Genomic DNA, 14,213 nt, shown 5'->3' with positions numbered 1-14,213 from the left:
TTAAATGAAAGGGGGCGTTACCAATGTGAGACATGTAGAAAAGGAGAGCAGACTGTCAGTCATTACTGTTCTGTCCTCACATGAGGCGAATGGAGGTGTAGTTGATTGGGGTTGGGAAAGATTCCTACCTTCCATTTCCTCGATGCAGAGCAGACAGGACCGTTGTTGCTGTTTTGCTGTTCATGCGTCCGGAGAGATGATACACACCAGATATTGTGAAGACCAGACTTGTTTATTGGAAATCTGGACATACAGCGTATGATTGGTAATGCAGTACTTCTCCAGAAATACAGGTGTAACAACCCAGGTGTTACAGAAAAATGTGTGCAGCAAGGTGAGTGTGTGTGGTCAAAAAACTGATGCCTTCCACAGCCTGGTAAGCGTGTCTCTCCCGGGTGAAAAAGAAACTAGTAATGGCTACCAGCAGGAAGAGAAGGAGTCACTGACCTGGAAGTGGGAGGCATGTACTAGAATTAATTAGCTGCCGTCTGCTATACAGAAAAGGACAGCAGGTGGCAGCAGACAAATGCAAAACTGAATACAAAGAATGGTAACATAACACAATTATATCAGCATACAATCATAACCTTAGATGGAACAGCACAATTACACGTCTCACACTGGTAACTCCCCCTTTCATTTAAAATAAACTCTGGAGGCAGATTCTCCGGGAGATCTAGGTCCGGCCCATAGGTCTTAACAGCTCATTTACATATTAAGAAAAATGTGGATTTTTCTGGAATAAAACATCGGATCGCAGAAATCAAGATGTCGTTACATTTAGCTTCCTAGGACCTACATTCCCATATAGATGACTTAGGCGGGTTAATCCTACTGACAGATTCCCTTTAAAAATGGTACATAGCTCTTTTTGCAAAAATAAAACTGCTACTTGTATTTCTATGGCATTTAACCCTTTCACACCGAAGCCTCTTTTCACCTTCTTGACCAGGCCAATTTTTACAATTCTGACCACTGTCACTTTATGAGGTCATACTGTAACTCTAGAAAGCTTTCCACAGATCCCGCTGATTCTGAGACTGTCTTCTCGTGACATAATGTACCTTATGATAGTGGTAACATTTCTTCGATATGACTTGCGTTTATGTGTTAAAATAACGGAAATTTGGTGAAAATATTGAAAATTTCGCAATATTCAAACTTTTAATTTTTATGCCCTTAAATCAGAGAGTCATATCGCACAAAATAGTTAATAAATAACATTTCCCACATGTCTACTTTATCTCAGCGCAATTTTGAAAGCATAATTTTTTTTGTTAGGAAGTTATAAGGGTTAAAAGTTGACAAGCAATTTCTTATTTTTACAACAAAATTTGCAAAACCATTTTTTTAAGGACCACCTCACATTTGAAGTCACTTTGAGGGGCCTATATGACAGAAAATACCCATAAATGACACCATTCTAAAAACTGCACCCCTCGAGGTGCTCAAAACCGCATTCAAGAAGTTTATTAACCCTTCAGGTGCTTCACAGCAATTTTTGGAATGTGGAAGAAAAAAAACCATTTACTTTTCTTTCACAAAAATTTTCCTTTAGACCTAATTTTTTTTACTTTTGCAAGGGTAACATGAGAAAATGGACGTTACAGTTTGTTGTGCAATTTCTCCTGTGCATGCCGATACCCCATATGAGGGGGAAACTGTTTGAGCACACGGCAGGGCTCGGAAAGGAAGGAGCGCCATTTCACTTTTTGAATGTAAAATTTGCTGGCATTATTAGCAGTCGTCATGTAGCATTTGGAGAGCCCCTGATGTGCCTAAACAGTGGAAACGCCCAACAAGTGACACCATTTTGGAAACTAGACCACTTAGAGAACTTATCTACAGATGTAGTGACGATTTTAACTCCATGGGTGTTTTCCAGAAACAGGCTAAATGTTGTTTAGGCACACTGGGGCTCAGAAAGAAGGGGGGCATTTGGATTTAGGAGCGCAGAATTTGCTGAATTTCTTTTGGGGAGCATGAAGCCATTTACCTTTTCCAGCGCCTTTGTGCTACCAGTAAGGTGGAAGCCCCCTATATTTCCGTTAACAGATGACGGACCTTAGTGGGGACTTGCTTTTTTGAGGATTAAATTGAAGCTTTTAGTGGGAACATTTTACATAATGTTAGGGATCACATTTATCCGTCGCTCTACGTTGAGCACTTTGGAGTTTCCATCTAAATCTCTGAGTGACGTGACAGATGAAACCCCCGATGGATCCATTCACTATAGTGAGGCAGCAGAGTTACTCTGGACTCCGTCTAGCCTCTGTTCAGCAATGTCGTTTCAAGAAGTGCACAAGACTGTGGTCGATGGCACTTTTATGCAATCCTGAGGGCAGCACGGTGACTCAGTGGTTAGCACTGCAGTCTTGCAGCGCTGGAGTCCTGGGCTCGAATCCCACCAAGGACAACATCTGCAAGGAGTTTGTATGTTCTCCCTGTGTTTGCGTGGGTTTCCTCCGGGTACTCCGGTTTCCTCCCACATTCCAAAGACATACTGATAGGGAATTTATATTGTGCGCCCCATTGGGGACAGTGATGATAATGTGTGCAAACTGTAAAGCGCTGCGGAATATGTTAGCGCTATATAAAAATAAAGATTATTATATCCACGGTGCCTCCATCTGCCTCATTATAGGGAACTCTCTGCCTGGGGTTCTGTCTGAATCACATATTTCAGAGATTTACACAGAAATCCCTGTGTAAGTGCTCAGCGCAGAGCGTAGGATAAATGTGTGCTGAGCCTTACTGCGATCTTTGGGAAGCAGAATGAAAAAATTCAACAGCAGGTGAAGAATTGGTTTTATTTATTTTTTACACCATTCGTGGTGCGGTATAAGTGATTAGGCAACTTTATTCTTCGGGTCAGTGCGATTACAGCGATACCAGATTTATGTTGGGTTTTTATGTTATGCTGCTGTCACACACTAAAACACTCTTTTTATTTCCAAAACTAGTTTTTTCATCACCATATTTTGAGAGCTATAATTTTTTCATATTTCGGCCAACTGAGTCATGTGAGGTCTTGTTCTTTGCGGGACAAGCTGACATTTTTATTGGTACCATTTTCGGGCACAGGACATTTTTTGATTGCTTTCTATTCCGATTTTCAGGGAACAGAATGAACTTAAACCAGCAATTCAGGAATTGCTTTTTGTTTTTTGTACCATCCCGCGTGTGTAAAATTGAAGACAGCTTTATTCTTCGGGTCAGTACGATTATAGCGATACCTCATTTATATCTTTTTTTATGTTTTGGCGCTTTTACACATAAAAACTATTTTATAGAAAAATTAATTATTTTTGCATCCCTTTATTCTAAGAACTATAACTTTTTCATTTTTCTGTTGAAGGAGCTGTATGGGGGCTTGTTTTTTGCGAGACAAGATGATGTTTTCAGCGGTACCATTTTTATTTACATCTGTCTTTTTTATTGCGTTTTATTGCACTTTTTGTTCAGTGGTATGATGTTAAAACATTGTTTTTTGCCTCAAATTTTTTTTTTTTACGGTGTGCACTGAAGGGGTTAACGAGTGGGACAGTTTTATAGAACGGGTCGTTATGGACGCAGCAATACCAAAGATGTGTACGTTTATTGTTTTTTTTTATTATTTATTTACATAAATGTATTCATTGGAAAAATATATTTTTTTATTTACTTAGTGATTTTTAAAAAAATATTTTTACACTTTTTTTTTTTTTTAAACTTTTTTACATTGTCCCAGTAACGATATAATGTCAGATTGCTGAACTGACTCTGCACTGCAGAATATCAGATCAGGATCTGACAGGCAGGGAAAGAGGAATGCCGGTGCCTGCTCTCAGCAGATGCTCGCAGGCCACCTTCCTTCCAGGACCTGGAAGGACCCCGTGTCCATATTTGTGCCGGGGGTCTCCATGGAGACCATTGAGACATCTCGATACGATCACGATGTCCTGATGGAAGTGTGCAGGGAATCCCCTACCTGCGCAATGCTTCTCAGTGGCATCAGAGGGGTTAAATGCTGCTCTTTGGGGGAACGCACCTTCCGCAGAGCAGTGTATGTACGGCGCATGTTGGGAAGGGGTTAAAATATACTCTGGAGGCAGATTCTCCGGGAGATCTAGGTCTGGCCCATAGATCTTAACAGCTCATTTACATAGTAAGAAAAATGTGGATTTTTTAGGAATAAGGCTAGTTTCACATTAGCGTTTATGGCTGCAGCGTTGGGCTGCGCACGGCCGCAGCTAAGCCCCGCCCCCTGCCACGCCTCCGCCGGTAGCTCCGCCTATGGACGCATGACGCTGCATGCATCCTGCGTCCCCTATCTTTAGCACTGGGGATGCAGGCCGTGCGCCGTATGCGTTTGGCGGCGCATGCGTCCTTTTGACGCTGCATCGAGTGCACCAAATTGCAACCATGCGTCCGTAGGCGCAGCTACCGGCGGAGGTGCGGCAGGGGGCGGGGCTTAGCTGCGGCCGTCGGCCGTAAACGCTAATGTGAAACTAGCTTAAGACATCGGATCGCAGATATCAAGGTATCATTTTATTCAGCTTCCCTGGGCCTTCATTGCCATATAGACGGCTTAGGTGGATTGATCCTACTGACCGATTCCCTTTAAAAATGGTCCATGGCTCTTTTTTGCAAAAAGAAAACTGCTACTTGTATTTCTATGGCATCTAAACATGTCTGCCGAGCCTAGGAATTCTGTACATTCTGTATAGGAGAGATGTGTATGCAGCACAGTCATGAAAAATAAGTTTTCCTAATTTTCCTAGTACCATTGGCATTCGTAATCTCGCTGGTCTGTGCATGTTTCTGCTCCGTTTCCTTGTATCCCCCCGCTGTTTGCGTGTCATGCACTTTTCTATTGCAGATTCCTCTCTTCTCGCCACTAGCTGAGAGTTAGCATTTCCTAATTTGGTCGGGCTGATCGTGTATTTAAGCCGCCTGTAAAGAATAGTCTTCTATTCAGAATCCTCTCGTCTGTGCACCTTTTTGTATTTTCAGTTCTGTGACCTGTCCACGAGAATCGGAAAATCCTAAAGGAAATGTTTATCACATATCTAATGATAGGATGCGTTATTGATGAACGCACTCTTATTTTTTGCTTTTTAGAATGCAGATGATGTGCTTTGCAAATCTTCAGCGCCCTGTCTTCTCTCAGAAAGCTCCGCTCTAAATTTAGAAAAGTTTTGTTTTTCTATTTTTGACATTTTGTTTGTTTGCCAGAAAGTTTTACAAAAACGTAGAACGGCTGGACTTTCACAGACCGAAGACTTTTATGTCTTTTCGGGGGAAAGTGTTTATTGAAAAAAACCTTCCCTGATACTTAAAAATAAAGTTAAAGGAAATAAATTCTATGGCTATGTAATGAATCTAGGATGATGTGACATGGACTGGATGTAGATGTTAAGAACAGTTTAGATTATTTAGGATCTGATTGTAAAAACTTCACATTGGATCAGTTTAGGTTTCTTTTTTTACATTCACCAGTCTGTACATTGATATAATCTAGATACAAGTTGAGTAACTTTATAAACCTACACAGGCTCGGACTGGCCCATAGAGGAGCAGGGGAATTCCCCAGTGGGCCCCTGTGCCGACATGGGCCCCAACCCCACTGTATGGTCAGTACTTGGCATAATTCACATGATTTATTCTGTACAGAAAAACGCAGCATCTCATCATTCAGTAACCAAACTGCCCAGTTTATTATTATATAGAGATATAGGTAAATTTGTGAACCAGGATCGTGTAACATTTGTATGCAGGTGAAAAGTGGGCCCCCAAAGTCAATGTTACTGGCGGGCCCTTGACACCCCAGTCTGACACTGAACCTACACCGTAAGGACAAAACATTACACCTAAAGGAGCTTTTATGACACCCGCTCTAAATCCATAGACTTTAATATGGAGTCGGCCCCTTTACAGCTCTAACAGCTTCTGATCTTCGGGGAAGAATTTCTACAAGATTTTGGAGTTGTCTTTGGGAATTTTTGCACCTTCATTCAGAAAAGCATCTGTGAGGACAAGCACTGATGTTGGGGAGAGGCCGGACTCACAATCTCCGATCTAATACATCCCAAAGGTGTTGGATCGGTCTGAGGTCCGGGATCTGGGCAGCCGGTCATGTTCTTCCACCCCAAACTTGTCCGCCTATCGCTTTTATGGGCCTCGCTTTGTGCATTTGGCACAGTGATTGGGAACAGAAAAGGGACTTCCGCAAACTGTTCCCAAAAAGTTGGAAGCTACAAATGTTTAAAATGTTTTGTGCTGATACATTAACATTTCCCTTCACTGGAAATAACCCCACACCTTCCCCTTCCTCCAACAAATGTTACAGCAGGCACAATGCAGTCAAGCAGGTAACGTTCGCCTGGACTCTCACCAAATCCAGACTTGTCCATCAGACGCCAGATAGAGAAGTGTGATCCGTCACTGCACAGAACACGTCTCCTCTAGAGTCAAGTGGTAGCAGCCTTACACTACTCCATCTGACGCTCGCCATTGTGCTTGGTGATGTACGGCTGTATGCAGCTGCTCAGCCATAAAGCGCCCAGCGGGGGGCGCAGTGTTTGTGCTGATGTTAATAGCAGAGAAGGTTTGGACTCTGCAGTCATGGAGTCAGCAGAGCGTTGGTGACTTTTCAGCCCTGTGCTTCTCTGCATTCTGTGACACACTCTGTAACGTTACGGGGTCTCTCCACTTCTAGCAGCTGAGCTGGTATAATGCAGAAGGACTAGTTAGCGTTCCCTGTCAGATGCATGGTGTAAAGTGTCAGCTCTGTGCAGACATTAAAGTGGTTGTCCGGACAGTTCGGTCTAAAGTTTGCAGTTAGCCTGCGTGACTGCAGGTGTTTTAATCCACTGTGCGCTGATAAGATTCTACGTTTTTTAAGCGGATAATTGCGGTGATGTATGCGATATGCAGAAGCCGTTTAGCAGGCGTGGAGTCCAGTAGCGTGAACTGATTCGAACATCTCCGTCCATCGGCCATGACAGTGGTCTGTGGTCGGTGAACGGACTAGGGCGAGCCGCCTAATACCTGACAGCATCTTGGGCTCTTCTTATGATTAATGGCCGGAAACGACGTTATCGTTCAGTGGACCAGGATCAGTTTTGGTATTGGAAACTTGAAAAATTGTCAACAGTTGGATTCCATTAATGTCTCCACTATAAACATTACATAGTATTTTATGGCATTTACGAGCAATTTACTAACATTTCAAAATTTGGTATATCTCAAAATCTTCCATTGTTCCATAATGTGTAAGGAAAGCGCATGAGTTCATCACTTGCGTTGCGTCTACTCTACTTTTTAGGCTTCTTCTCTAGTGCCCTCATTGCCAATGCAGGCAGGTAAATAATGAAGCTTAGATGAAACCTTTTATTTCAAAGCTCCAGTTATGGTCTAAGACGTGAACTTATTAAACTTTATACAAGATTTTCACTGTAAAATTTCATAAGAAAAATAATTACTTAAAGGGGTTTAACCTATTTTAGAAGTCATTGCAAATGGTCCAGTGTAGGGTAAAAACCATAAGAAATAATCTATACTGATGTGTCTTAAAGTTCCTTAGCTCGGGCTTCACATGACTAATACGTTGTACAGGAGGAATTCATTGTATTAAATGTCTCTGCATCTTCTTGTTATATTTTGTTTTTCTAGACCAAGCCGGTTGCATTTGCCGTACGGACGAATGTTGGCTACAGCGCAGCTCATGATGACGAGGTTCCAGTTCCAGGAATGGCTGTTTCATTTGAGGCTAAAGATTTTTTGCACGTCAAGGAGGTGAGACTATTTTGGAATACTAATATCTGCTGATGTCTGAAGTTATGGAATATTCTCTTACGTGGAGGAAATATCAAATCATTTATTTTTATTTACTCTTTATCTATAACCATAGCCTATTTTCCATGAGCCGGATCGCACCTGCTGTACTATGTATTTAGTTTAATCAACTACAATTTATGGAATTTTAATGCCTGGAATCAGATGTTCAAATGAAAAGGTTATCCCGTCAAGAACATTTACAAAATATATGATCATGTACTGTAGGAGTCTGACTGCTGGAACCTGTTCAATGACAAAAATGGATGAAGAGGTAGAATGGATAAGTAACTACCGCTCCACTAACTGCCGTGATCATACATGCACACTACTGTTGCTAGTCCCCTGTTGGTGTGTTTGTTGGTTCTCCCAAGGGTCAGATCTCCGCAATTCTCTGGATAGATAAATATTTTTGGGAGTAACCCCTTTTAAGCTCCTGGGTATCTGTAACAGCGCCACCACCTGCCACATATAATACAGGCATCTTGTGTGGTAGAGGGGCCTAGCAGCACAGCGGGCATCAGACGCAGTAGCTGCCTCCTCATCCCCTACAGCTACGCAAATTTCTGGAATTTATGATAGTGTAACAACTCTCTTGGGAAAATGGGTAACAAACTAAAAGCTGCAACTGACCCTGACGGTTGCTAAGCAGACTAGAGATCCTGACCCCGCAGTCCCTAATGGTTTCTGCATGAGCAGAGATAGCTCTAACCACAGACTAAACAATGGTAACTTGGACCTATGTTGCCTGAAAGGCCGTCGAGCACTTCACGTTGCTCCTAAAGAATCAGAGGGCAGAGCAGAGTGTGAATTACCTGCAGAAAGGAAAGTGTGCTGAAATAGAAAGAGATCCCAGCGTGGGTAAAATAAACCATGAAATACAAAATAAAGGATTAAGTACGTACTGTTAAAAGACTGTCACCTACCTCCTAAAAAAAAAAAAAAGATAGCTGCAGGGTAAAGGGTAAAGAACATAGAGAGCAGAGAGAGAAACCCTAGCTGATCTTTCACTGACTGACTTAAACTACAGAAATATGGTTGGAAATACAAATGAGACTATCACCAGCAGGAAATACCAGAAGGGTGAAAGTATATAAAGCTGCACCCAAAAGGTGATATTGCATACAAATGAGTAAATAAAAACACCTGTTACCCTAACTGAAACTAAACACCCAGACTACAGGTATATATGCAGTGGCTCGGTGTTGTTCATGTCTTATAGTTTTGAAACGTTTTTTTATTTTTTTTTTCAGAAATTTAACAATGACTGGTGGATAGGTCGGCTGGTAAAAGAAGGCTGTGAAATAGGATTTATCCCTAGTCCAGTAAAGCTGGAAAACATGAGGCTTCAGCATGAACAAAAGGCAAAACAGGGGAAATTCTACACAAGGTATCAAAATGGTCTCTAAGGACAGTTTATATCCTTTACAGCTAGTGTGACCTCCCCTAACCCATCCACTATGGAGGACCACAAGCATACAATGATCTGTATGGTACCATGTAATTCTTCAAATAATAGCTGCTGATTTGGAATCAGATGATAGCTGCTGATTGGAATCGGATGATAGCTGCTGATTTGACTCGGATGATAGCTGCTGATTGGAATCAGATGATAGCTGTTGATTGGAATCAAATGATAGCTGCTGATTGGAATCAGATTATAGCTGCTGATTGGACTCGGATGATAGCTGCTTATTGGAATCAGAGGATAGCTGCTGATTGGAATCGGATGATAGCTGCTGATTGGAATCGGATGATAGCTGCTGATTGGAATCGGATGATAGCTGCTGATTGGAATCAGATGATAGCTGCTGATTGGAATCGGATGATAGCTGCTGATTGAGATCATATGATAGCTGCTGATTGGAATCAGATGATAGCTGCTGATTGGAATCGGATGATAGCTGCTGATTGGAATCGGATGATAGCTGCTGATTGGACTCGGATGATAGCTGCTGATTGGACTCGGATGATAGCTGCTGATCGGACTCAGAGGATAGCTGCTGATTGGACTCGAATGATAGCTGCTGATTGGAATCAGATGGTAGCTGCTGATTGGACTCGGATGATAGCTGCTGATTGGAATCAGATGATAGCTGTTTGGAATCAAATGATAGCTGCTGATTGGAATCAGATGATAGCTGCTGATTGGACTCAGATGATAGCTGCTGATTGGAAACAGATGATAGCTGCTGATTGAAATCAAATGATAGCTGCTGATTGGACTCGGATGATAGCTGCTGATTGGAATCGGATGATAGCTGCTGATTAGAATCGGATGATAGCTGCTGATTGGAATCAGATGATAGCTGCTGATTGGAATCAGATGATAGCAGCTGATTGGAATCAGATGATAGCTGCTGATTGAAATCTGATGATAGCAAAATTCCCAGCAATGGCGAAGGCCCTTATAGTTGTACAGCCCTGAATTTCCTTGGCCCTCCACCCAAAGACTAATGACCTTATAGCTATTGTATTAAATGATATTATGCGACAATGGGGGGCACGGTGTTGGTTTCGGAGATGGAAGATACACAAAGTTTTCTTTCCTTTAAAGACATAGATGTGTTGTATCATGCTGACACTTTGACTTGATTGGTTGATCGTTGGATCATCAGCACAACCTGTTACATTAAGTTGTGCACTTTTTGGGAACATTTTTTTCAATTAGATAGACACGATACATGGTTGCCATGTCATATAACCATGTATTATACTTGTTATAGTTGCTTTTCATGGTCCCTTGTATATTTTTCTTGGCGTAGCAGACATTTCTTACTCTTATAGGCAGCGTGTATGTTTTGATTCGCTAAGTAAATAATATTTTTTTTTTATGAAATGATCTTTTTTTTTTCCCATAAATAAATGTCTTCGCGTTTTAGGGAAGTTCAGAGACCCCTATTAGGATCAAATTATTTTTGGCCGCTTTGATATTTGGGCTTTGGCAGGGGTTTAAAGGGCCAGATAGTTTCATTCATATATTAAGAGACCACAAAGCTTTATGTGATCTCGCAGGGCACAAAATAAAAACTCCCAAGAATGTTGTGTACTTCATGTATTAATAAGGGGAGGGGAGATTGACTAATATTTTATTTTACCATTTCATTAGTGCCGAGATGATATGTTTATGTGCAAATGTGGATTACGAAAAGTGACCTAATTCTATCTTTGTGTAATAGTAAAACCGGGGGAAATTCTTCTTCCAGTTTGGGTGATGTGGTACCTAGCTCTAGAAGATCAACTCCACCATCATCTGGTAAGTTGGTCTCATTAACGATGCCCCAGCTTGTCTAAGCTGGATTTTTTTTTTTTTTAGTTCCTAGTTTAGTTGGTTGTCCTGGGGGATATAAAATATTTCTAATCGTTGTCAGAGTAGAATAAAAAAAGAAGTACGGTAATACTCACCCTTGCTGATACCCAGCAGCTCTCGGTTCCTGGGGGTTCTTAGTCTCATCTTGACACACTTGACGAGGACAGAAATGCCCACTCTGCCAATCACTGGGCACAAAACTGCCAAAGATAAAATTTGCCTAATTTTTTCAAGTTCGGCTAGAAAATTTGACTTGTATCCAGTTTATTCAATGCGAATCAATTGAGCCTCATTTGCCGTATAAAAAAGGTGCATTGAGGGAAGCATCGACGAAGAGGAGACCGGAGGAGGACTGGTGGGGAGATTGGGCGACAGGGAGAAGTGCGGGGAGAGATCCCATAAAAATCCACCTGGGTGCCATTTAGCTGGATTCAAATAAATCGAACACCCAAAAACTCAGATTTTCTTGAATCTTTGAATTTTGGAAAATTCTAAATGAATTTGATTAGTTTAGAATTGATTCGTTCATCCCTAACCACCAGGGATTGTATAGCAAGTGTTTATAGTGTGTTGACCAAGATCGAGAAGCAGATCAGGGACTGGGAGCTGCTGGTTATTGGTGAAGGGGTGCATTATTTTTTTTTCTCAATCTGAGCTTCTTTTTCTTTCTTTAAGTCATTTTTAATGACAATACCCAAATAAATGGCATTAAACAACATTTCTTTTGTCCGTGTTTAATACCATTCATTTGGGTATTGTGTTGATTTTTGATATTTTTGGACTTATTGTTGGTTCATTTTTGGTGTTTTTTTCTGCTTTTGTAGGATTTATTACATTGACTTTTTTAATGACACTTTTTATTTTGTTTAAATGTGAAGCCCGATGTATTTACCGTATATGTAGATTTTTGAACATATGGGCATGTGAACCTGGGAAATTTCTTTGGGCCTTGTAACATACATTGCGTATTTGATTACTTTAATGGTAATAATATTAGTAACATTGACAGATACAGAAAAGAACGATATATGGGCCCTAAGCAGCCCAACCGCTCCTAAAAATGCAAAATTGCATTAGTGATATATAGTGATAACCCAAAAATAATAATGTTGAACTTTATCAAAATTTCACAGTCTACAATTGTAAGATCTAAAGTTGATGTATTTTGCCCCATAGACTATACATGGCTCCATAAAGTACTCTCCTGTCCGTTTTTCCTTATGAACCCTCTACTACTCTATACAGAAGAGCCTGGGGCCACAAAATGGGCATCTGAGAATCTGACATTTCCTAAAATCCATAGATGTTAGAACACATCTATATTTTTAAACAAGTAGTGAAATTTCCTTCCTATAAGCTTGGCATTAATCTCAATGTTAGCTGAATGAAATCCCACCCCCGCAGAGCACACCCCCACAAACCACACCCCCACAGACCACACCCCTGAGGACCATAGTCTGTTTGTGGATTGTAAAACTGAGCTTTCATTCGTTTAGGTTGAGATTTACATTCATTTACAGTAATTAACACAATTAAATATAGTTTTTCAACTTGAAGATGTAAACGACTGAAAAAAAAGTTGTTCAGCTTGATAGATCCATGTCCTATTATTATTTTATCCATCTAATTTAATGAATATTCCAGTTTTGGCATATGGTTTAAACAATACATTCATTAGATGTTTCTTGACTCTGTAAATGTAAAAATGTACGTTCTGGTCGCTGACCTTTCCCATAAAGTCTGGCATAAAGGTGCATATGTGCATGAAAATCAATGTACGGATTGTGTCTATATGGAAGCTTATACATGTAAATGAAAACTGTCAATGAGAAAAATTCTTTAATTGGGATTTGCAGGAGTCAGACATTGATGATCTGTCCTTAAAGGGAATATCTCAGCAGATTTTCACTATTTAATCTGAGAGCAGCATAATGTAGGGGCAGAGAGCCTGATTCCAGCGATGTGTCACTTACTGGACTGTTTGGAGAAAGTTTATCCCTGTTTTCTCTGCTGTAGATGTTGCAGTGCCCGGAATGCTGAGCTGTGTATACCTCCGCCCACACCACAGATTGTTTGGCAGCTTCCTGTGTACACTGCGCTGTAGATTGTCAGCAAACTGCCAATCAGTGGTTGGGGCGAGGTTATACTGATTAGCTGGCCTGCCTGGCACATGACATCTAGTCCTGCAGTGGTAACCTCCTGCTGATAAAATACTGATTGTGTTGAAACTGCAGCAAGCTACTGAGCAAGTGGCACATCCCTGGAATCCGTGTCTCTGTCCCTGCATCAGATGCTTACAGATTCTGTTTAAATGGTTGTTTACCACACTGAGAGTTATGACCTATACATAGGATAGATTATAACTCGCTGATTATTGGGGGATCCTCTCTCTGGTAACCCACTCATACCAAGAAAGAGAATGGAGCAGTGGCCACTCATGCACACTTGCGCTTCATTCCTTTTCTATGAATCTCTGGAGGTGGCCACGCTTATGACCACATAGACCTATCCTGGTGGGAAGATAAGGTGCCACCACCTGGACCTCGACGATCGGTAGAATGACTACAAGAACAGCGCCATACATAAGAGTGTGGCTGTCCCGGGTACTATAGTCCTAAAGCCTTTGTGTCTGTGCTGTATTCCCGCCCACGATGCCTCCTTTCTGCTGAACAGTGTTGGGTCCTAAGGGTTGGACCACCCTCGATTTCGGTTAAGAAAATCAAAGTTTGGCTCAAACAAATCCCCAGTAGTAGCCTAATTGTCTTTTGCTCGTGTGCCTTGACTCGAGCCTTCCTTTCCAGATGATATTATGTGTGACTGCATTTTTCTTCTCCATCTGATAACCATACGTAAATTTGTCTGTATGTAGCTATAGACTTAGATGCCACTGGCTTAGAGGCAGAAGAGATTGAAATTCCAGCAAATCATCGCTCCCCTAAACCCAGTGTAAACAGTTTAACGTCACCCCACATGAAAGAGAAAAGAATGCCTTTTTTTAAGAAGGTAACCGCCAGCTCGGGCCGGACGCGCACCATCTGTACGGCTGCCACGCGCCACATTTCAAGTCTTGTTTAACGTCTTTGTC

The 14,213-nt window shown here is 41.4% G+C and overlaps 1 protein-coding gene across 7 annotated transcripts in view; it reads left to right on the top strand.

The window, feature by feature from the left end:
- Positions 1-14,213, top strand: part of CACNB2 (calcium voltage-gated channel auxiliary subunit beta 2) — a 383,897-nt gene that overhangs the window by 337,276 nt on the left and 32,408 nt on the right. For 5 of the 7 annotated variants that reach the window (XM_073581856.1, XM_073581860.1, XM_073581857.1 and 2 more), the window contains 4 exons: positions 7,657-7,779; positions 9,072-9,208; positions 10,998-11,074; positions 13,998-14,131. In XM_073581856.1, the coding sequence (XP_073437957.1) occupies positions 7,657-7,779; positions 9,072-9,208; positions 10,998-11,074; positions 13,998-14,131 (471 nt within the window). The remainder of the gene's footprint in view (positions 1-7,656; positions 7,780-9,071; positions 9,209-10,997; positions 11,075-13,997; positions 14,132-14,213) is intronic. The other 2 variants (XM_073581859.1, XM_073581862.1) reach the window with 1 other exon arrangement.

This window comes from Dendrobates tinctorius, unplaced genomic scaffold (assembly GCF_039654945.1).
Source record: "Dendrobates tinctorius isolate UK_male_01 unplaced genomic scaffold, ASM3965494v1 ptg000070l, whole genome shotgun sequence".
In the NCBI taxonomy this organism is placed as follows: domain Eukaryota; kingdom Metazoa; phylum Chordata; class Amphibia; order Anura; family Dendrobatidae; genus Dendrobates; species Dendrobates tinctorius.
This window is presented reverse-complemented; position numbering and strand designations above follow the sequence as displayed.